General features: G+C 43.3%; 1 protein-coding gene across 1 annotated transcript in view; it reads left to right on the top strand.

Annotated features, from left to right (window-relative positions):
- ETFA (electron transfer flavoprotein subunit alpha) overlaps positions 1-20492 on the top strand; it is an 82887-nt gene extending 62395 nt beyond the window's left edge. Inside the window, exons 9-12 of the mRNA XM_075342647.1 lie at positions 10288-10370; positions 15978-16043; positions 18490-18570; positions 20286-20492. Of these exons, the coding sequence (XP_075198762.1) occupies positions 10288-10370; positions 15978-16043; positions 18490-18570; positions 20286-20324 (269 nt within the window). The 3' untranslated portion in view covers positions 20325-20492. The remainder of the gene's footprint in view (positions 1-10287; positions 10371-15977; positions 16044-18489; positions 18571-20285) is intronic.
- The last annotated feature ends 4583 nt before the right edge of the window (positions 20493-25075 follow it).

Raw genomic sequence — 25075 nt, 5'->3', positions numbered from 1 at the left:
AGACAGGCGCTTCGGTAACCGTAAACTCATGGAGTCTCGGTACCCTTTTGCCTCACCTGCCCCTAAGGGCTGGGCCGATCCGCCCTCTGTCGACCCCCCCCCCCCGGTCTCCCGCCTTGCCACAAAGACGCTCCTGTCTTTACCCTATGGTTCCTCCATCAAGGACCCGACAGACAGACAGGTAGAGCATCTCGCCCGCTCTGCCTTTGAGGCTGCGGGTTCCTCCCTCTCGCCCTCCTTTGCCTCTGTGTGGGGCGATCTCGGTCTGGGCAGAATCCCTTAACACTTCACTTGAGGAATCCCAGTTCCCTCATACCTTCACAGAGGTAACAGCTCAAATTGCCGCTGCGGCGGAGCACCTGATGCAGGCCTCCATTGACGCTACTACCTGCGCAGCTTTTGCCGCCTCAAATACCATAGCCATCCGTAGAGCTCTCTGGCTCTGACAATGGCGAGCGGACTCTGCCTCCAAGAAGTCTCTCACGGGCTTTCTCTTTTTTCCAGACCGATTGTTTGGCGAACGTCTGTACAAGCTCATTTCTAACGCCACGGGAGGAAAGAGTACCTCCCTCCCCCAGCTGATGTCCAGGACGACCTTCACCAGACGTCCACAGTCCTCGTTCCGCTCCTTTCGGAATTCATTTGGTTGGTCGACATCCCGCTCTGCCCCCGCCACTAGCCGCGGACTACGCCAGGACCGACCTTCTCAGCTCTCCCCGAAACCCACTTCGTCATGGCAGCCTTGACCGAAATAGTCCAGGACTAGAGAGACTCGTCCACGACGTTTTCCTCCCTCATAAGTCCTTCGGCGCCCCGGAAGACACACTCATTGTAGGAGGTCGACTGCGGCTCTTTCAACACATCTGGGCTGCCGCCTCAGACGACAAATGGGTGCGAGACCTTGTGTCTTCCGGTTACCACATAGAATTTCGGACCCGACCCCCGAGTCGGTTCTTTCTCTCAAACCCCCCAAAGACTCGAAAACGACGCGAGGCGCTTTTCTCAGCAATCCACTCGCTCCAAACAGCAGGAGTGATAATACCTGTCCCGGACGACGAGAAGATCAGGGGTTTTTATTCCAACCTCTTTGTGGTCCCCAAAAAGGATGGGTCAGTTCGACCCATCCTGGACCTCAAACACCTGAACAAACATGTGCACGTACGGAGATTCAGAATGGAGTCCCTAAGGTCCATTATTGCATCCATGGTTGAAGGGGAATTCCTCGCCTCCATAGATATCAAGGACGCGTACCTGCACATACCCATCGCCTCACATCACCAAAAGTTTCTCCGCTTCGCAGTTCAGGACTCCCATTTTCAATTCGTAGTCCTAACCTTCGGCCTTGCCACCGCACAAAGGGTCTTCACCAAAGTCATGGCGGCCGCCATGAGCGTCCTTCACGCCAGGGGAGTAGTCGTTCTCCCTTACTTGGACGACCTCCTCATCAAGGCCCCCTCCTTCCGCGACTGCTCAACCAGCGTACAGATCACCGTGGACACCCTATCCCGCTTAGGGTGGCTACTGAATCTAGACAAATCATCCCCGGTCCCATCACGATCCATCATCTTCCTGGGCATGTCTCTGGACACCCGTCGGGGCTTGATCTATCTCCCTCAGGACAAGGCGATTGCTCTTCGACAAGACGTACACTGCCTTCTACGTCCTTCGTCTCGCTCCATTCGATTCAGCATGAAGGTGCTTGGCAGGATGGTGGCGGCTATGGAGGCAGTACCCTTTGCTCAACTGCACCTCCGTTCACTGCAGCTAGCCCTTCTAGCTGCCCGGGACAAGTGCCCCTTCTCCCTCGACAAACATCTTCACCTGACGCCTTCAGTCAGGTATGCTCTCCGCTGGTAGCTTCGGTCCTCATCCCTATCAAAGGCGAGATCTTTTCTCCCAGTGAACTTGCTGGTCCTGACCACGGACGCCAGCCTCCTAGGCTGGGGAGCAGTGTACCGGCACCACGCTGCTCAAAAGCGTTGGACGCCCCAGGAGTCTTCCCTACCCATAAACATCCTGGAAATCCGCGCGATCTTCCTCGCGCTCAGGGCGTTCTGCCCTCTGCTGGCGGGTCGTCAGATTCGAGTCCAATCAGACAATGCGACAGCTGTAGCCTATACCAATCGTCAGGGGGGCACCCGCAGCAAAGCGGCTTATCTCGAGGCCCACAAGATCCTCAGCTAGGCCGAATCGACGGGGTCAGTGATATCAGCGGTACACATACCGGGAGTAAATAAGTGGGCAGTAGACTTTCTAAGTTGCCAAGGCCTGGCCGCCGGAGAGTGGTCTCTCCACCCAGAAGTGTTCCTAAACATCTGCACTCGCTGGGGTACACCAGACGTGCATCTAATGGCCTCAAGGTTGAACGCAAAGGTACCCGCGTTCATAGCCAGGTCACGCGACCCGCCATCCATCGGCGCGGGTGCTCTAATCTGCTCCTGGCACCACTTCCGCCTGCCTTACATATTTCCTCCTCTACCCCTGCTGCCGCGGGTAATCAGGAAAATCAAGGCAGAGGGAGTCCCGGTGATACTGATAGCACCGGGCTGGCCCAGGCGCGCCTGGTACACCGAATTAGTACAAATGCTCGCAGACGTACCGTGGCGCCTTCCAGACATCCCAGACTTGCTGACCCAAGGGCCCATTTCCCATTAGAACTCCAGAGCCCTGAAGCCGACGGCATGGCCATTGAGACCTGGGTATTAACAAGAGCGGGATTCTCCTCTGCGGTTATCTCCACCATGATCAGCGCCCAAAAGCCTGCGTCATCCCGCATTTACCACCGTACGTGGAAAATCTTCCTTTCATGGTGCAAGGAAACGAACGTCCAGCCTATGCCTCTGGCCATCCCCAGAATTCTCGGCTTTCTACAGTCTAGCTTGCAAGCGGGGTTGGCTCTCAGTTCCCTTAAAGGGCAGGTCTCAGCGCTCTCAATCTTCTACCAATGCCACCTGGCTCAAAAACCGCAAGTCAAGACCTTCCTCCAGGGCGTTTCCCATCTAGTTCCCCCGTACAAACGGCCGCTGGACCCATGGGACCTCAATCTCGCTCTGGACGGTCTCTAGAGGTCCCCCTTTGAACCTCTCAAGGAATCCTCCCTTGCTCTTCTGTCCTGGAAGGTAACATTCCTGGTGGCAATTATGTCTATCAGATGGGTTTCGGAGCTGGCAGCACTCTCTCTTGCCGCGAGCCTTTTCTGATCTTTCACCAGGACAAGGTGGTTCTGTGCCCCCTTCTGGATTTTCTTCCAAAGGTTCCTACCCCGTTTCATTTGAATGAGGACATTGTTCTGCCTTCTTTTTGTCCACACCCAGTTCATAGGGTGGAAAGGTCTCTGCATTTGTTAGACCTCGTCAGAGCTCTCAGATATTACATATCCAGGACAGCCCCCTTTAGGAAAACGGACTCTTTGTTCGTCATTCCTGAGGGGCCTAAGAAGGGACAGGCAGCTTCAAAGGCAACTCTGGCTCGCTGGATTCACTCTGCGATCCAGGAAGTCTACCGCTTGCAACTCAAGCCCATTCCTAGTGGGCTGCGGGCTCATTCCACGTGAGCAGTTGGCGCTTCGTGGGCCATTCGGCATCAGGCTTCAGTGGAACAGGTGTGTAAGGCTGCGACCTGGTCTAGCCTACATACTTTTTTAAAGCATTACAGAGTCCATACCCAGGTTTCAGCTGAGGCAAATCTGGGTAGGAAAATTCTGCAAACAGCAGTAGACCACCTCTCTCAGTAGGCGCTCCAGACAGTCTGGGACTGGTTCCTCGTCCTTGGGTTGTGTTGTCTTTCTTTTATTTTTCCCACCCATGGACTGCTTTAGGACGTCCCATGGTCCTGTGTCCCCCAATGATGCGTCAGAGAAAAACGGATTTTTGTGTACTCACCGTAAAATTGTTTTCTCTTAGCCATCATTGGGGGACACAGCACCCACCCTGGTGCCCTGTTGGGCCTTGGTTCTCTCAGTACCTTATTTGGTTATGACTCTTTTTTTTTTTTTTTTTTTTTTCACATGTTCCTCCGTTGAGATAAGTTCTTACTATTTTTTTCTCCTACTGCTTGTGTACTAAAACTGAGGTTGCCTGGCCCGGCCAGGGTGTGTATACTGCAGAGGAGGAGCTAATGTCTTTTGCATCTACTTAGTGTCCTCCTATGGATAGGCAGCATAACACCCATGGTCCTGTGTCCCCCAATGATGGCTAAGAGAAAACGATTTTACGGTGAGTACACAAAAATCCGTTTTTTGCTGTAGCAGAAAAGTTAATGAGACTTCAGAAATCTCATGCACATCGTGCTTATTTTTCCTTGCAGATTTGAAGCAGTATCAATTGTACATGATTTCAGTTCTTTCAGTGCTGGCAAAATTTTTCCCACTTTTTTAATGAATGTAGAAAAAAATGCATCAAGAACTCATTTACATTACACTGCGTTTTTAGTACCAATACTTCAGTATTTGCAGCAGAAAGATCTGATGCACTTATTGCACATGTGCACAAACCCTTACATAAAATAAATAGATGGAAATGTTTTGGTCCTATAACTTGTTGTGAAGAGCCAACCAATTGTGTATTTATATAGAACAGCACCGTGTAAGTAGAATAAAGCTCTACTTGGATATATTTATTTAATGGGTATGTAACTGTTTGCTGTACTATGGAATTAGGGTGTGCTGAGCTGTCAGTTTTGATGAGTGACAGTTCAGTCATCCAATCTGATGCTGGGAGGTGTTGGGTTTCTTCACTTGTTCCCTGTTATCTATGTTTGCCTAGCTACTTAGCTGAGCAGTTTATCCCTGAACATTGTCAGTCATAGTATTCTGCTCAGTGGTGCTTGTTGGCCTCATCTGACCTTCTGTTTGCCTTGTCCCTTTCTTCTGATCCACTGTCCTCCACGTATTCTGACTCTGGACCTTAACCTGACTATGCCTTTGTCTATCCCCTTAATCCTTGACGTGCTCTCTTGGTATCTGACCCCAGAACGGTGGACTACCATGCCTCAAGACTTGCCTGTGTAGTGACTAGCGTCACATTACAACTGGCCTTATACTTTTTTCTCCACCCATGGATCCAGTTCATACACTGTCCTCAGGTGGTGAATCTGACCCTGATGGTTCAGCATCTGACCAGGGAACACCAGAAGCTAGAATCCTCACAGTCCCAGTTGCAGGGTTAGTTTTCTAGTACTATAGGTGTGTCCCAAAGTCCTCAACTTCTGACTGTATTTATGACTTTTGAACCTTTTGATGTGTAGTTGGTTTATCCCGAACCTGTGGTGGCATATTCATGATAAATGTTTGAGGGAGAAAGACCAGTTTAGTGGTTTCAGGAGAGAGCTGTAAACTATTTTTTTTACCTTGCCACCCCGGTCTTCAACGAATGTGTCCCTGCGGATGGGAATAATCATGTCCCTATTGTGAGAGGGCCCTCGGGTTTGGACATTTTCTGTCTCCATTAGCATCAGAACAGTCTTCTGTTGATGCCTTCTTTGACACATTAGGGATGATCTATAATGAACCTGACAGAGTCAAGGTGGTAAAGGCAAAGATCATGAACCTGACATAGGGGAGCCACACAGCTGAGGACTATAGTTTTGAGTTTCAGCAATGGTTTTCTGAAGTCCTGTGGAATGATTCAGTGCTCAGGTGCTAGTTCTACAGAGGCCTCTTGGGTACTCTTAAGTACACTTGGGATCTGCATGCTCCACCTTTTTCCTTGGGGGAGGCCATAACTCAGGTTATTTTTTATGTATCAAAGAATTAGGAAGAAACGTGATGAACGACAGAAGGTTTTGGTCATTTTGCCCGGGTCAGTCCAGTAACCTGAGGTGGAACCTATGAAGGTAGGAGGTGTCAACTTAAGGGCCTTTGAGAAGAGATATCAAAGTGGTCTCGGACTTTGCCTCTATTGTGGCAGCGCTGGACATTTCCATAAGGACTGCTTGGCATGCCCTCAAGCATGTGGGCCATCAGGAAAAGCCGAAGTCTGGGTGATTGTCAAGGAGGTCACCCAGACATCTAGGTACCTTCTTACTCCTCGGGTAAAGTACTGCTGAATGTGGAACTACTTTTCCAAAATCGGTAAACATCGGCTTTTGCTTTCATTGACTGTGGGTCTACAGGAAACTTCACTGGTTTTGAGACTATGAATAGGGTCTTTTGGGTTTGAAATACCCAATCAAATTATTGCCATTGACAGTGCACTGTTATGCCAGAACCTTGTTCAGCGGTCATGGTCCCTATTTTTCTCTAGATTCAATTTTTCTATCACGTTCAGGGCTGATGTATTGTCGCGCAGTCTTGATTTTGTTTCTCTTCCACAACCTCCATTCCTCAATTATTCCTCAGGTTATTGTGGTTTCTTTAGTATCTTTAGTTAGGAAGTTGGAAGCAGAGATCCGTTAAGCCCAATTGTTGGCTCCTTCCACTACTCCAGGGTCCAAATTTATTTTTTCCTCTGTACCTGAGATTTAATCTGTTGCAGGAATTTCATGATTCCATTTTGAGTGGTCACCCTGTGCAAAGCTACCCAGCAAGTTATTAGTAGACTCTTTTGGTGGTCATCCATGCATAATGATATTAAAGATTGTGTATCCGCTTGTGAAACTTGCGCACGCTCTAGAGTTTGTCAGTCGGCCAGCAGGTTTTTTTTGAAAATTTACCAATATTTTAATTTCAATATTTTACATTGTCTCTCAGCTTCTGTCCTCATCCACTGTATTTCCTCTAGCTCTCATCTAAGCAGGTCCTAACCCTAATTTGTGTGTAAAATGTATATTTTCAGCATGTAATCCCAACCTTTTGTCATTTTGTATTAAGAAACTAAAGCAAGTCCTAATATGGCTACATCTTCATCCTCTTTTTTTTTTTTTTTTTTTAAGCTGTACAAGCATCTATTGTTTTGGGGGGTTTTTTGTTATTTTTTTTTTTACAGAATTTGCTGTAACTGTCATTGCCAGTATTTTGGGATAAAAAAGCTTTTAAACTGTTTATTTAGCCTCTGTCTGCTGTGGCTATTTTTTATTTTTGCACTTTTGTTTTCTCCTTCCCTTCTTCCAAGAACTATGAGTTTCTTATTTTTCTTTCTATATAAACATATGCAGACTAGTTTCTTGCTGGGCAAGTTGAAAGTTTGAATGATACCATTAATTTTACCATAAAATGTACCGGAAAATGGCTAAAAATATTCCAGGTGCCTTGAATTTGCAAAAGTGCCATAATTCAGGCAATATCTTCTGGGTTTTGTTTTTACTGGTCTTGTGTGGGGAAAAATTACCTAATTACCAGGCAACATGATTCTTTAAATCAGTATGATTATGGTAATACAATATTAACATGGTGTTTCTTTAATTTTTCGTCTTAATAGTGTTGAAAAAAATTCAGGGATTTCTCTAAAAACAATTTCGACTTGTTACCATTTTCTGAGGCCTAGACCTTTTTATTATTCCACCCATAAATTGTTGTGTTTTTTGTTTTGTTTTTTTTTTTAATTTATTTTTATTTTTGCGACATCTGACATTTTTATTACTGCAGTTTTGGTACTTTTTTTTCACCTTTTTTTTATCAAATTTTTTTGCATGGTACAGCAACCAAAGAATGACAATGCTTCCCTTTTTTTTGTTTGCTTTTACAACATTGAAAGTACTGATTAAATAATGGCTAGAATTTAATAAATTCCATGCGGAAATATTGAATATTTTTCTAAATTTGTAATAATTTTTTTAACGGCTATTTAAACAAGGGTTGGGACCTTTTTTTCTGTTGGGGTCTATTGGAAATGTATACTATCATTTGCGGGTCTTACAAAATTAACAAATTTAAAAATTGAGCTGCTGCATTTGATAAACGTTTAACTCATCCGTAATGTGATGGCTGGAACAGCTTCTCTTTGGTAAGATGTGTGATGTTGGTAATGATGTTGATTGTCACAACTGCTGTTCCATGTTTGCGTCAGTCAGTCCAGAGAGAGTGCAGTCGATAATTGTATAGAACTGCTCGCAGCAGTAAGTTTTTATGCAAACATCGGTGCATATTTCAATATATGTTCCCTGAAAGTGGTGAATTCATCACTACTTATGTAATATTTTTAGAACTCAAGAAGTATGAGACCTGCTGTATAAACATCTCATAGGCGACACCGAGACTGCGGTATATACATCACATAGGAGACACCGAGACTGCTGCACGTATGTCACATTGGAGACCTTGAGACTGCTGTAACTACATCACATAGGAGACGCCGAGACTGCTGTATATAATCACATAGGAGACGCCGAGACTGCTGTGTATACATCACATAGGAGACAAAGACTATTGTATATACATCACATAGGAGACCTCAAGACTGCTGTATATAAATCACATTGGAGACACCGAGACTGTTGTATACACATCACATCGGAAACACCGAAATTGTGCTGATTCACTGAGACCGTGCTGTATGTACATAACACTGGAGATACCTTGACTGTGCTGTTGGATTAAATAGATGACAAGTTTCCTTCAAAGCAGTTGTTAGTGGGTTTGCTCTTTTAGGACAGGATGTAAATTTTATTAGTATAATTTTTTGAATAGATACTTTTTGCGCCAGGATAATCAAAATACAGCAATTTTGGACTAGATCTTTATTTTATTTGTCAAGTTGGCTTCATTCTTCTGGTGACTGTTTAATGTCAAACAAAATTTTTGTAATTTTCTTTTATGCTTTGTGCATAAGCAGTAATCCTGGCACACAGCCTTCTTTTTTTTTTTTTTCTAAAGATCTGAAATGACCACTCTACCCACCAAAAGTGTTGTTAGCTTCACGTTCGGAAGAGCTTTCATTTGTACCATTGTTTTAAAACTTTGTAGTGCACTTTTTATTAATTTTTGGAGGGAAGGCTGGATATTTAAATGGAAAAATTGCCATTTTTTGTTCCAACAGCATTCATTGAGTAGGATAAACATCCTGACAAGTCTATAATTTGGATCAAGGCTATGCATTTTTTTTTTTAATAGGAATTTATATAGGTTTAAAAAAAAATTCCCATAGTTTTAGCATAATTATTTATTAACATGACAATTTAAATTTTCCTTTCATGGGCAGACACTTTAAAACATTTTTTTTATTTTTGTTAAACAGTGGAACTTTGGATTACAAGCATAATTGGTTCCGGGAGTGTGCTCTTAAACCAAGTTACTCTTATATCAAAGCGAATATTCCCATAGGAAATAATTGAAACACAGACAATTCATTCCACAACCCAAAAATATTTACTGTATTTATACAAACTTATTACAGTAATACAAAATGTACTGTATTCATACAAAATTATTACAGTACACTAATACACAATACTGTACAGTAAAAAATCAAAGCAAATTAAACTGCATGTTAGCTTACAATAGAATTGTTGGTTTATGAGGTACAATATAAGCAATGTGATGTGCTGGTTATCAATAAGAAAGTACAATACTGTATCCACAAATTCAAATTGATAGACATCTTATATAGTATATACTAAACAATGGTATACTGTGTACATTACATATGCACAGAAAGTTACCTCCAGAGCGGGTCAGAGCGCGGTGACAGCACAGAACCGGAAGTGTGCACGGTGGGAATTTGCTCTTCTTGCAAAGCATTGCTCTTAAACCAAGTTACAAATTTGTAAAAAGCTTTGCTTGTCTTGCAAAACGCTCTCAAACCAAGTTATTCTTAGACTAAGGTTCCACTGTACAGTGTTTATTAGCCCCATATGAGAAATTGTACATGCAATGTTTTGGTCACATCCATAATGCAATTGCCATTTGCACCGTTCCGTACATGGCAAACCTGGAGTTTTCCAGCTTCCAAAACCACTCCTTTCAACCCCACAATTGCTGATGGGCTGCCAGATTTAGACCTGGTGATTGCAGTAGGGTGTTACAGCTGAAATCTGCTGCTGATTGCCTTGTCTCAGCACCTGAGTAATCACCATCCCTGTGTAGTAAGTGTATAACAATTTGTGCTAAATACTACCTGCCCAGAAGGAAAATATGAGGCATGGAATGGGTTTAGGAAAACCAAGCACCACCAATAAATAAAGCAATGTCATACACAGCGATGGCAGCCACCTCCCAATACCTGTTTCGCTCTTCTTTTTGAGTTTATTGAATCTGTGCCCCCATACGAGCGTTTCATCACCCAGCGTGCTAGTAATAGCCAAACCAGGGACACCCCTGAAAGATATCTTATGTTATGTCTTAAATAATTGAAAGCTGAGATGGATCTTTGTATGTGATTTCTTTAAAAGTAATTCCTTCCTTGTCTTGTACAGTGGGTGCCTCCCGTGCAGCTGTAGATGCTGGCTTTGTGCCTAATGACATGCAGGTCGGACAGACTGGGAAAATTGTTGCACCTGTAAGTATACCATACATATGTTCTTCCTTCTGAGCTTTTATTAAAGGGGTATCCTTATAAGACATTAATCATGTATTAACACGATAGATGATGAGATCCTCACTATTCTGAGAAGAGAGGTCCTGATCTCCTCATTCCTCCTCATTGTGGTTGGGATTGAATGAAGTTTCAAGGTTGTGCATGATCGCTGCTGCTCCATTCATTGTCTGTGGAACTGATGGCTTTCTGTGTAAAGGCCCCGTCACACTAAGCAACATCGATATCAACATCGCTGCTAATGAACAACTTTTGTGACGTTGCTAGCGATGTTGCTGTGTGTGACATCCAGCAACAACCTGGCCCCTGCTGTGAGGTCGTTGGTTGTTGCTGAATGTCCTGGGCCATTTTTTAGTTGTTGCTGTCCCGCTGTGAAGCACAGATCGCTGTGTGTGACAGCGAGACAGCAACAACTAAATGTGCAGGCAGCAGGAGCCGGCTTCTGTGGAGGCTGGTATCCACAGTAAACATCGGGTAACCAAGAAGCCCTGTCCTTGGTTACCCGATATTTACCTTCGATACCAGCCTCCGCCGCTCACTGTCAGTGCCGGCTCCTGCTCTGTGCACATGTAGCTAGCTGCAGGACACATCGGGTTAATTAACCCGATGTGTGCTGTAACTAGGAGAGCAAGGAGCCAGCACTAAGCATTGTGCGCTGCTCCCTGCTCTGTGCACATTTAGCTGCAGGACACATCGGGTAATTAACCCGATGTGTGCTGTAGCTAGGAGAGCAGGGAGCCAGCGCTCAGTGTGCGCTGCTCCCTGCTCTCTGCACGTGTAGCTCCGTGCGGTGGTAACCAAGGTAAATATCGGCTTGGTTACCGATATTTACCTTAGTTACCAAGCGCAGCATCTTCCACGCGGCGCTGGGGGCTGGTCACTGGTTGCTGGTGAGCTCACCAGCAACTCGTGTAGCCACGCTCCAGCGATCCCTGCCAGGTCAGGTTGCTGGTGGGATCGCTGGAGCGTCGCAGTGTGACATCTCACCAGCAACCTCCTAGCAACTTACCAGCGATCCCTATCGTTGTTGGGATCGCTGGTAAGTTGCTTAGTGTGACGGTACCTTTAGTCTTCTAAGCAGTAATAGAGTGGTAGAGGTTGGGCATAGTCATGCCACTTCATACACTGCTGCTTTGAGGAGGACCTGGGATTGGGATGCTCTCAATGGAGAGGACTATAGTTGCCATTCTTTTACAGTTGATTGGAAAAATAGTGATTGAGAAGTGGTTAATCCCATTAGTCTCATGACTCTCTAGAATGTGTATAAGGACAGCACACTGTTGCTCTTTTTTTTTTTTAAGATCTCTGTCATATTACCAGGTTATCTTTAGAGATCTTCACTCCCTATAATGCTGTTCCTTTGGCCAGTTTAAAATTGCCCAATTTTCTGGGAAGGGGGTAATGTTTCCCTTTGAAATTGTATTGTTAAAGGGAATTTGTCACCAAGTTTTTGCTTTCTGAGCTCAGCATGAAGTAGGGGAAGATACCCTCATTCCAGCAATGTATCAATTACTGGGCTGCTCACTCCAGCTTTGGTAAGATTACTTACCAGTTCTGTAAATGCTGAGCTCTATATAACCCCATTCACACCACTTTCTTTGGCAACGTTCTGCCTATGGACAATCAGTGATGGGGAGGATTTACAGAACTCATCAATATGGAGGACTACATGGCAGCAGGTTACTAGTCCTCTAGTGATGATCTCCTGCAGTGATTTTATAAAAAGTACACAAAATAGCCAGGTAAGTGACACATCACTGGATCGAGGTCTTCCCCCTACATCATGCTGCTTTCAGTCCAGGTGTTAAAAACCTGGTGACTGATTCCCTTTAACCAACATCAGTATCTCTCCTGGTGTCTGTCACTTATCGGCGCCGTTACATGCTGACAGGACTGGCATCTCGTGGCCTCACACTTACCTGTTATGTGACAGTGAGCATGATGGGGGAAAGTGCTTTAGATCATTCAGCTTATTGATTCCTTGGATGAATCTCTATACTGAATACTGCATCCAGAATATTGTGTAAGATCGAAGAATAAAATGGAAGATGGAAGAATAAAACCGGTGCAGATTCTGTAAGTGCTGAAATCTTTACCTGGAGTATCTATTGTTTTCTCTAATAAAGTCTATAACAATAGAGGACAATAGGCATTGTATGTTCCAACCATTACCACTGCACTTGAGTGATGTCCCACACGCCGAAGCTTTTGGTGACTTCACGGCTTGGCTTTCTTTAAGTGAAAGTGAACGCAAACTGTTCTGTCAGTACAAGAGTTAATGAGACGGATTAAAGGGGGATCCAGAACATGCCGGCCAAATTGCTTTTATGTTTAACCCCCAGGGAACAGAACATCAACTGCTTTCAGCCAAATGCACTGACATATGAATATTTTACAGCAATTTAATGTTTTTTTCGAGCTCCCCCAAAGGACCTGCAAATCAATTTGCGAACGTTGTTCTCCTGCAGTTAAAGGCTGAGCTGGATAATTCAGGATGAAAGAGGCTGTCAGCCCAGAGCTTTTTAAGGGGCTTAATAAGAAAGTAGAAATGACTCCCACCCCATATCCATCCTCCTCCTCTCACCTACTTAAACTTTTATGCGCTGAAGTGGTCCGTGCCTATGACTTGCTCCATTTTATACAACTTTTATTGTGTCTTCATGCTTTATTCTACCCGGTTAACTCCGGTAACATTATTGTAAGACCTATAGTGACAGATGAGCATTCTGGGGGTGGATTTTCTTTTTCTTCCATTTTTTTTTTATTGTATTTTTCACGATTTAAAATTAGTCACTCAATATAATTAGACTAAAGAAAAATATCCTGGTGGGAATATTCATTAATAAATGCTGACATGGTTATTTCCATTCCAATTGGTAGAGAATGGGGTAGATAAATGTGGGAAGGATACAGACGGCACAAATTTTCATAACAAAGATTTCAGTCATATAGCTTTTTACTTTTTAATGCCCAAATAGGTCTATACTAAAAAGATTGCAGAAGTGTGCATGGCTTGTTAATTCTGACAGCCTGCATCTACTACTATGAGCGACCTTATCGAATGCTGTATACTCTATATACCCTTAAACTTTTTTTATTTTTTTTTATTTTTTTATTTAAAGGGTACTTGTCATTTCATACATCACAAGCTGAAGTTAGACTGGTATTTGCACCAAAAGCAGTTTTAATGGTCCTGGAGCTATGCTGATTTTAATAATTATCAGTATTCTGCCAGCACTATAGGAGCTGGAATTCTTCTTTTGACTCCCCAGTATGTATTGGCCTCCCCAACCCGTCTCTCTAATGTACCTGCATGTAATTTGATTGACAGGAGAGCAGGAGCAGAAAAACAAAGACCTGCTCCCACTTCATGTAATCTGTCTAAGCATTCATCACTGTTCTACTAGACAACAAGCAGTGGACGGCAAGATACAGAAAGGAGATGCCATATGGACGGCACTTTGAGTGTTTTTTTATTTTTTGTTGGTTTTCTTTTTTTTTTTTTTTTTGGTAGAGGTGTATTGGTAACTTTTAATTTTCAAAAAAATGTCTTTTTTTTTTTTTTTTTCTTGCAGTATTGTTAAGCGCCGTGCCATAAGATGAACCTAAGTTTATTGAAATCATTTACCTTTTAAAGTTGGAGTTATCATTTATTAAACTGTTAGCGCGGGAAGGCAATAATGGCTTTTAGAAAATGTCTGCTTAAAATTTTTACAAGTCATGGTCTAAAAGTGGTTATAACGCTTCTTCTCTCCTTGTCTCCTTTATCTACGGATCACATGTGGTTCTGTATAACACTGTCAAGTAATATATATATATTTGTATTCCAAAGGATTTTCACTTTTTATGCATCCAAAACTTGTAAAAAAATTGTTTAAAAGAACAGAGAGTTCTCAGTGGTTGATACCTTTTAATGGCTAACTGAAAAGATGGTAATAATTGCAAGCTTTCGAGACTACTCAGGTCTCTTCATCAGGCATGGTATAACACAAAATCTGAAGAGTCACGTATTTATACACAACAGGACTTAGAATAGAATAACTGGACAGCGAAATAATAAAGACACTTCTGAAGAAACGCGCACAACTGGACAGCGAAATAATAAAGACACTTCTGAAGAAACGCGCACAACTGGACAGCGAAATAAATACTTGTATCCAAAACTTGTGTAAGGTTAAAATGAACCTGTCAGGTCCCATACACCTTCTATCCGAACAGCAAGGATGCATGGGATAAAACTCCCTGCCTAACCATCTGTAAGGCTATGTTTACACACTGCATCTTAACCACAAAGATGCAGCATTTTTGGCTCCAAAAATCGCACCCGCGGCAAAAAGGCACCAAAAACACATTTGCACGTCTCATTCCCGGCTTCAAACACACTTTTGCTTGTGAAGTCGACAAGCTAAGGAGGCCAAGTGCCATTGTGAGAATTAGATGCACGCACACGCGAGATTTCCATGAGACAGCGGTGATGTCGGCTCATGGAAATCATAGTACGCAGAGGGCAGACTAGTTGGGGCAAAGCAACACCCTTGCGACTAGTCCCAGAGCTTAGTACCACAGGGAAAATGTAAGTTATAAATCTTTTTTTTTTTTTTTTTTGTACAGTGGAACCTTGGTTAACGAGAACAATACACTGCAGACAATTCGTTCCACAACTTGTTAAATGTCCCATCCTGGATCCCTATTGTGTCATTCCACACATGCATAAACACGTACAAAGACACACAAGCACGCACGCACACTCACATATTATGCTCACCTTACCTTCCGTTGCATCGCCGGTCTCCTGGGACTTGCTGTTCGCTAGTACAGGCTATGTATCGGATTACCATCACGACGAGGGAGAAACTTCCGCACCCAGAGCGCTGACGTCAAAGGCAGGAGTCGCTTGCCTCTGATTGGTCAGCGCGCTGCCTTTGAGTAGCGGTGACCGAGGAAGTTCCTGCTTCGTCGCTAATGGTTGCCGATGCACAGCCTATACCGGCGAACTACAGGACCCAGGAGGCCGGCGATGGAACGGAAGGTACACATTATGCTCACCTTACCTATCGTTCCATCGCCGGCCTCCTGGATCTTGCAGTTCGCCGCGATGTACCGGCGGACTACAAGTACCATGAGAACGGCGATGAAACGGAAGGTAAGATGAGCATAATACTGTTATGTGTGTGTGTTTGTTTGTGTGTGTGTTTATGTGTGTTTGTACATGCTTGTGTGCGTTTGTGTGGATGCGAGTGCGGTGAAAGTACGGAACCGGAAGTGTGTGCGGTGAGTATTTTGCTCGTACAGCATAGCTTTCTCGTAAACAGAGTTACAAATTTACAGAAAGCTTTGCTTGTTAAGCGAAATTCTCGTTAACTGGGTTACTCGTTAAGCGAGGTATCACTGTACTTTGCTTTTCCACAATATTATTAGACAGGGGATGGATAGGCAGGGATTTTTAGCCCACACATGTCTCTGCTGCTAGGTTAGAAGGCATATGGGACCTGACAGGTTCCCTTTAATAATGGCAGATTGTATCAGTTATGATGATATCATTAGTAGTGAATGGGTTCTTTGTACTTTTAGGAACTGTATATTGCTGTTGGGATCTCTGGAGCCATCCAACACTTGGCTGGAATGAAAGACAGTAAGGTAAATTAATTTACGGTGCATCACAAGATGTAGTGACATTTTACAATTACTTATTGGTTCTACCTCGTATATTTGTTCCATTCTGTCATCGCCAATATTTTACTGAATTATTCTAAAACATGGGTTAGCTATAGTAACCACTCTAAAGTGGTTGTCCACAACTCTGAAAACCTCTTCACAAATACCAGCGTCATTCCAGTGATGAGGTCTCCCAGGGCTCCAGTGATGTCAGCGTCGGGTCTCCCAGGGCTCCAGTGATGTCAGTGTCGGGTCTCCCAGGGCTCCAGTGATGTCAGCGTCGGGTCTCCCAGGGCTCCAGTGATGTCAGCGTCGGGCTTCCCAGGGCTCCAGTGATATTGGCTGCACTGCTCGCGAGGCATAACAATCAACAGTCGCTGATGGGCTGCAGTTCTTTACACTTTCTTCCCAACAAGTGTGAGCAAAGCATCCCATTAATGGCTGCTGATTGGCTGCAGTGCTCACATGTTATAACAATGCCACGCGAGTCCTGGTAGATTTGGTGCCAGTCGCTCATGCAGGAGGTGAGTACAGTTTCTTATTTTTATTTTACAAGGTAAGAATATAGTATTTAAGAAGGGGTAGTGGACAACCTCTGTAAAGTGAAGCCCTAGGTTTATTTAAATACATGTACACAGGTCAAAATCTTTTATATTTGAATTTATAGTTTTTGTTTTATTTAAGTAGTGAAGAAAGAGAGGTGTAACGTTTTCGTTTTTTGGGATCTAGGGTCGTATGAGGGTTTGTTTTTTGCACCTGAGCTGTTGTTATTGATATTATTTTGACTTGCATGTTTTGATTGCCTGATAAAATTTCGCTCAATTGTTGGGGTAGCTGAAAAACTGCAACTCACTGGCGGTTTTAATTTTTTTTTTTTTTAGTTAGCCTATATACCGATCAGATACATTTTTTTTATATTTTGATAGATTGGACTTGTTTTTTGTGTATTTTTTATCTTTGAATTTTTAATGTGGTAAAATAGGCGTGATTTGAACGTTTAGAATTTTTTTTTCATTTTTTTTCTAAAAACCTTTTTTTTTCAACTTTCTACTGTATTTAATACTCTCTTTAGGGGACTTGAACCTTCAATAGTCTGATCACTTCTTCTATATACAGCAATTATGTAGCTTTGCTGCATATAGAAGAAATCGCAGTCTCATGAACGCCGACAAGAGGCAGAATTTCACAGGAGTATTGTGATGATAGACAAGGGGCTCACCCATTGCTATCATGACAACTAATCAGTGTCCCGCAATCGCGTCACGGGCATGCCGATGAGGGCTCAGAAGAGGGCGCCCCTCTGCCAGCGGGTGTTAAATGCCGCTGTCAGATGTTAACACAAGCTATGAGCGGAGTTCCTTTTCACGCACAGCTGTTAAAGGCAGATGAAGGCTGAATGATACAGCCTTCATCTGCAGGGAAAGATGTGGGCTTAGCGTGCGAAGTAGGAATGAAACTAGACAGTTATTCGTACTTTCGCTATCCATCTCCAGCAATTAGCTCTATCTTTTGCCAGTCTGGGAGGGGCAAGAACCTCTTGCTAATCCTTAAAGGGGTTTTCTGAGAAATTTAATTAAATAAAACAAATTTAAATATTACTCATTTTGCAAAAAGGTATGCTTTATCTCCTGCACTCTCAGGAGTTTAAAGATGGCAACTGGTATCAATCATAACCCATCCTAGATTTCTGGGACGCAGTAAAGAACATCTGCTGGAGACAGAGGTCATGTCAGTGCAGCATCCTGTCAGGCATCGTGAACTTGCATTCCTCTGTTCAGTCAACCTGTTTGGAAACTGAGCAATATATCGGGTAAGACCCTATTGCGCCTTTTCTCTCCCATTTTGTTTGGAAACTGAGCAGAGAAGACTAAAGGATAAGATAAACACCTTAATTTAGCTGACTGAGAATGAACATCCAGCTGTCAGCCTAACCATTTTAGTGCGTCTTGTCTCATGCTTCATGCAGCATGTCCTCTGACATCTAGGATGGGCTGCACAGTTTTTTACAAATCTTGACTGAGTGCAGTAGATAAAGCATACCTTTTGTGCTAAATAAAGGTATTTAGAAGAATGTTTACTTAAATGTGTGTACTTTTTATTACATTTCTCAGAGAACCCCTTTAAGTATTAGTAGGAGGACCAATATCCATAGTTTATTTAATATACCTCCATAGATATGTAAAAATTGAGCTTTGCCAGCATTAAATTCTGGGGAGGTATTTTGTGTTTGGGTTGAGTGTATATATGCACTCCTACCATTCCACTGACAGCGGGCACTGTACAAAGCTTGGGGGGGGGGGCGTGGGAATCGGGGATCTCTATTCTTAAAATACGGTAGATGTCGTTTCCACCTCTGAAACCTCGACCTTGCTTTACATTATCACTTTTCTCTTAAATTGGAATCTCTCATTTGTTTTTATGCTTTCAGACCATTGTTGCCATAAACAAAGATCCAGAGGCCCCAATATTCCAGGTGTCAGATTATGGGTTGGTGGCTGATTTATTTAAGGTAAACTATGTTTTTGCACATAGAGGGTCTTTAATTGGTTTAATTAGGGTATGACCCCATACAGATTATAGTTCATGTTCTACGCCAAAATCCATGTGAAGTTTGTCTCCTATAGATGTAAATTGCAAATGTGCCTCCTTGTTCAAACAACTAAGATATATTTCAGGACTGATTTAAAGCTGTGTTGGGAAAAAAATGGAGCGTCAGGTCATTTTTCAGTTTTTGAGGGTTTTTTTGCACATAAAATCCATCATGTAAACATAGGGCCCAATTGATGATGGCATTTGCACCTTTTCTCATGTTTAATGTAGCTTTTGGTGGTTTTTTTTTTTCGATTTTCACCTTTCTTTATTTTACGCCTTTTTTTTTTTCTGTCTGTTTTAATGTTTTAATTTTTTTTCTTTATCAACTGCTAATTTTATTTTATTTTTTTTAAAAAAAGAAAAAGTTGCAATTTTTTGTGCAAATATACTCCATTTCTCCCTCCCGTAGTAATTTTGTGCACATCTGTTTGTTTTTGGGTTTTTTGCCCACATTTTTTCACAATTCTAGTGGATCATGCAACCTTTTGTGCTAACATATCACAGACAAAGTTAAAGACCAATTTTTAAAGAGCAATTTTAGTTTACGTAAAATTAAACCACTAGCACCCTTTGAGAAAAAAAGTGATGTCTCACCGGTGTAAAGGTCCTAAGAAAATATTTTATCTTTTATAACTACCCGAGTACATAGCTTATTATATACACAAACTGGTTGTATTGACATCGGCAATATTTGACTAGCTTCTTGACATTGCTCCCAGGTTAGGCCATTGCCTGACTTATGCATCTATCTGTGCTCTACAGGGAGAAGCAGGTGGCAGTGCCAGTGCTTAATGCTGCTCCTGAACTGTCGCCTGCTGGCAAGGTCCAAGCCACAGTCACTTAAAGTGTACAACATGTAGACTATTTCCTCAATGAATTTTGTAGGAGCCCATTAGTTCCACCCGATGGAAACATAGATATTGTAAATAATTGAAGATTTGCCTTCATCAGAGGCTTTTCATTGAGAACCACACTTCTACACAATACTCGTAATTACACATGTGGCTGAAGTAAAGGTTAGATCATGCAACTAGTTGACATCTATCAAAGTATGTGGAATGGTAAACCTAATTGTCCCTAAGAATTTATAAATATGACCTACATTTGATCATTTGGTAATTGTACCTCTTAAAGTCTTATTCTGGCTCGACTCGCTTCCACATGGAGAGGTAAGCCAGACTGGTGACTTCTCTAGATATCTGCTGGGCAATCGTCACATATTATACACCTGTCTAGTCATTAGAATGACAAGTACACAAACGTTGCTGATCACTCACACAACCTGGCAGACATCTGTATACGTGTTATCCCCAACCTCACTCGTCTTCTAATGTGGAGGTGAGCAGAATCAGAATACCTCTATATAACCAGAGTTTTTGTCCTACGTGACCAAATGCATTTTAGCAATTTTGTGGTGATTTAGCGGTCCTAACTTTTTAAAGGGAAACGGTCAGCAGGTTTTGCTACCCCATCTGCGAGCAGCATCATATAGAGACAGAGACCTTTCCCCCAAACACAGGGTCTGCCATGTTCCAAACTCAGATGTTTGACAAGACCATATGACTTGCATTTTGGGATCATTTATTCTCATTAACTATGTATGTTTTTGTTTTTTGTTGTTTTTTTTTGTAGGCAGTCCCAGAAATGACCGAATTGCTGAAGAAAAAATAGTCTGTCCAATGGAATAGCTGCTGCTCCTAGGAAATTTGTACTTAATTCTTTACATAAATACGCACATGACATCACAGAACACTGTGTATAAAATTCTTATACTTTTTTATTGGCAGCGATTAAATATATGACGTATCACAACTTTATTAAACCAATGCTAACATTTAAGCTGTCTGAGTAATGTGTTTTTTTTGTTTTTTTAATTAAACTGCCATGTACCATTATCATATTAATACAATTAGTGATATCCTCTAGTATAGTCAGGAACTTGTTAGTAATCCCAATGTATGACTTTTTGGTATAGCCATTCCATATGAGGGTTATAAATAGCTATGAACGGAATCCAGGCTTATCTTTCTGATTTTCTCCTATAACTGTTTTATGTATTAAATTGAATTTCCCAATAGGTTCGCCTTTGGTTAACCTGAATTTTGTATTTTTAAGAACTGCATATATAGCAAGTAATAACATACATGAACCTAAAACTAGCTGCTGTGGGCTAGAATGACACTCTCCAAGCAGGAGTTGGTGGAGACACGAGGGTCAGTAGGTGCTCTTGTTTGCTGCCCTTGCTGTCTTCAAAGACCGCACGGACAAGGACTCCTCTCACTGAACGCCTGTACTCTTTCCCCGTGGGCAGAACACTACACGGAGAACACTAACGTTTCCACACTCCAGTAAGACTTTATTGGTTCACCAAAAGTTAATAGCATATACAGTGGTACCTCGCATAACGAGTAACCCTCTTAACGAGAATTTCGCTTAACAAGCAAAGCTTTCTGTAAATTTTTTACTGTGCGAGCGAAATTCTCACCGCATACACTTCCGGTTTCGTCCATCCACCACACCCTGACTCGCACTTGCAGTCCACACAAACACACATATGTACGCACAAACACACATAAACACACACACGCACGCACACACATACAGTTTTATGCTCACCTTCCCTTCCGTTCCACCGCCGGTCTCATGGTTCTTGTAGTTCCCGGGTACATCGCGACGTCCTTGCGGCGAACTACAAGACCCAGGAGACATGCGATGGAACGGAAGGTAAGGTGAGCATATAATATAACATAATATGTTTACCTTTCGTTTAATCGCCGGCCTCCTGGGTGCTGTAGTGCGCCGCTGCGCTCCAGTCCACGCTGTGTATCTGCATCCATAGCGACCAGGGAGGAACTTCCTGTCATCGCTAATGAAAGGCAGAGCGCTGGCCAATCAGAGGCAAGCGGCTCTGCCTTTGACGTCAGCGCTCTGGCCGGGAACTTCCTGCCTCGTCGTTATGGTAACGCGTTACACAGCCCGGCCCCGTACCAGAGAACAGCAAGTCCCAGCAGACCGGCGATGGAACGGAAGGTAAGGTGAGCATATAATATGTGCGTGTGTGAGTTTGTGTGGATAGAATAGGGGACCAGGATGGGACATTTTAGAAGTTGTGGAACGGATCGTCAGCATTGCAATGATTTCCTATGGGAAATCTTGCTCTGCTGAACGAGTACCTTGATTAACAAGCACAGTCCCAGAACGGATTGTTCTCGTTAAGCAAGGTACCACTGTAGTACATTCCCAGCAAAGACACAAGATTTTACAAGTAACAGTCTACCCTTCTGCTGGCTTTGGGGCATTCAGACCCAACTATCCCAGCTAGCAGCACCCTGAATTGGCGCCCCAAGAAGTTCATCTGCATATTTCTAATTTGTACACCCAACACTGGGACGGCGGATACATAGGTAAAGTAAAAAAAAAAAAAAACACACACAGAAACATAAATGTGAATTTAACAGCAATATGGAAGAGGTGAAAACCCACATGGTGAGCTGCAACACATGCTACATGCTCATGGATCTACTGGACAAGATAATCACCACCCACACATCTAAGAAACAGTTATCAAACCATCATGCAGAAGAATGAAAATGGCACAACTCTAGACAAGACGATTCCAACAAAAAACAAAATCAAAGTCGCCCAGAAACACTCAGGAGCATCAAAAAATAGTGTGCCCATAAAGAAATGAAGAGTGGTAGTTATGGGCGACTCCCTGCTAAGAAGCACAGAGGCCGCTGTCTGCAGGCCAGATTTATCCCAGGAGCAAAAATGCGACCGACGTGATACAAAACCTCCTCCATTCCAAGGATGACTACCCATTCATATTGATACATGTAGACAAAACACTGCACAAAATGACCTACCGACTCTCTGCAAAGACTTTCAAAATCTGGGGAAGAAACTGGATGTGCAGGTAGTTTTCTCATCAATCCTACCAGATGATGGTCATGGCATCAGGAGATGGAATAGGATACTAGAAGTGAAGAGCTGGCTAAGATGGCGGTGCAGACAGCAAGTATTCAGATTTTTAGACTAACGGGTCAATTAACTCTTCGATGAACTCCTCGCAGGAGATGGGTTACACCTCACAAAACCTGGGAAACTCACATTTGCCAGAAGACTTGCCACACTAATCAGTAGGGCTTTAAACTAGAAGAGGGATGGAAAGAAAAAGAGAGTCAACATGCAGCTAAAGGACATACTAAACAAGGATGCTAGATGTGGTAAAGAGGACAGAATACTCAGAAGGAATGTAAGAAAAGGGGAGCAACAGAGCACAAACTAAAATGTTTTCACACAAACGCACATATCATGGGAAACAAACGAGATCTAGAGCTAGTAATACAGAAGGAATATTATGTCATCGGTATCACAGAAACCTGGTGGAGTGACATGCACGATTAGAGCATACAGATGGAAGGATACAACTTATTCAAAAAGAATAGAACTAATTAAAGAGTTTGAGTTCTATTGTATGTTAAAAAAAAACAACACATCACAGAAATTAAAGTTTCAGAGAATCTATTAGAAGATATTTGGGGGAGAAAACAATGGGAAGGACATCAGAATAGGCATTTATTTTTAGACCACTGGGTCAAACAGAGGATATGGATTGGATTAGATTTTTTTCACACCAAATGGCCACGTTCTCAAACATGAAATAGTCATCATGGGAGATTTCAACTACCCAGACATTCAAGGGGAAACCCTCACAGGTAAGAGTAAAGACTAGTGTTGAGCGGACCCAGATCGGCAAAATCCGGATCCGCACGGTTTGCGCGGCAGAGCAGAGTCAGACCCGGACGCGGGATTCCGGATGCACGATCCGGATCCGTTTTTTTTTTTTTTCTTTTCTCCCCCCTCCCCTCCCCTCCCCTCCCCTCAACATATATGGGGCCAGATTCCGGATTGGATCCGGACTTCTTTGTCAACCTGTCGCGGATCCGCCAGACCCGGATTATTTGCAGTCCGCTCAACTCTAGTAAAGACCCCATACAATTTTTATCCTCCCTTGAAGATAACTTCATCTCCCAGGTGGTAGAAGAAATTACGAGGGGAACAGCCATCTTGGACCTAGTCCTAACCAACAAAGAGAATATGATTAAGAGACTAATGTCGGCGTTACACGGTACGATATATCGTGCGATATGTCGGCGGGGTCACGGAATTCATGACGCACATCCGGCATCGTTAGAGATGTCGTACCGTGTGACACCTCCGAACGACTGTGAACGAGCAAAAATACTCACCTTATCGTTGCTCGTTGACACGTCGTTCATTTTCAAAATGTCGGTCCTCCTTCTGTGCTCCGGTTGTTCATCGTTCCCGAGGCAGCACACATCGCTCCGTGTGACACCCCGGGAACGACGAACACAGCTTACCTGCGTCCCGCTGACAATGCAGAAGAAAAGAGGTGGGTTGGGATGTTACGTCTCGCTCATCTCCGCCACTCTGCTACTATTGGCCGGCGGCTGTGTGACGTCCCTGTGACGCCAAATGTCCCTCCCCCTTCAGGAAGAGGATGTTCGCTGCCCACAGCGAGGTCGTTTGGGAGGTAAGTGCGTGTGACGGGGTTAACAACTTTGTGCGCCACGGGCAACTAATTGCCTGTGACGCACAAACGACGGGGGCGGGTATGATCGCGCGATATATCGTCCCGTGTGACGCCGGCCTAAGGGTAGCAGGGACACTGGAACTCAGCGATCATGCTGGCCTTAAATTTGGCTTTGGAATAGCAGGAAAACCTGACAAAATGCAGATTTCAAGGGCTTAAAGGCAAGGGTTGTAGAATTGCATGGCTCATAATTCTTAAGCACAAAAATGCACACGAAGGATGGGAAATCTTCCGTAAGGAAATCCTTATTATACGGAACTAATACGTAAAATGTAAAAGGATTTTTGGTGGTATGTTAAAAGCAAAAGAAAAGTGAAGGAGACCATAGGAGTTCTGCAGCATCAAAAAAGTGAAAGTTAACAAAGTGAAACAGCAGGTGGAGCTACTAAATTCGTATTTATCTCTCTTCTCCCAAAACACTAACGCAAGCATCAACAATAATCATGATAGAAGGGATGGTCAGGAGGAGTCCAAGTTGACAATAAACAAAGGACTGATAGTAGAACACTTACCCAAGTTAAAAGAAACCAAGTCCCTAGGTCCAGATGATTTACACCCTAGAGTCCTGAAAGAGATAGCTGAGGAAATAATAGTACCACTTGCCATAATCTTCAATAAGTCATGGGAAACAGGAGTGGTCCCTCTAGATTAGAAAAGGGCAAATGTGGTTCCTATCTACATAAGGGGAAAAAGGAGGATCCAGGGAATTACAGGCCAGTAAGAATGCCCTCCATAGCAGGAGAAATCTTTGGAGCGCACTAATCACCAGGATTTTCCTATAGAACTGAAAGCCAGTGCTATACTG

Source organism: Anomaloglossus baeobatrachus, chromosome 4 (assembly GCF_048569485.1).
Source record: "Anomaloglossus baeobatrachus isolate aAnoBae1 chromosome 4, aAnoBae1.hap1, whole genome shotgun sequence".
NCBI lineage: Eukaryota > Metazoa > Chordata > Amphibia > Anura > Aromobatidae > Anomaloglossus > Anomaloglossus baeobatrachus.
The sequence above is the reverse complement of the archived record's forward strand: the minus strand, read 5'-3'. Positions and strand labels throughout refer to the sequence as shown.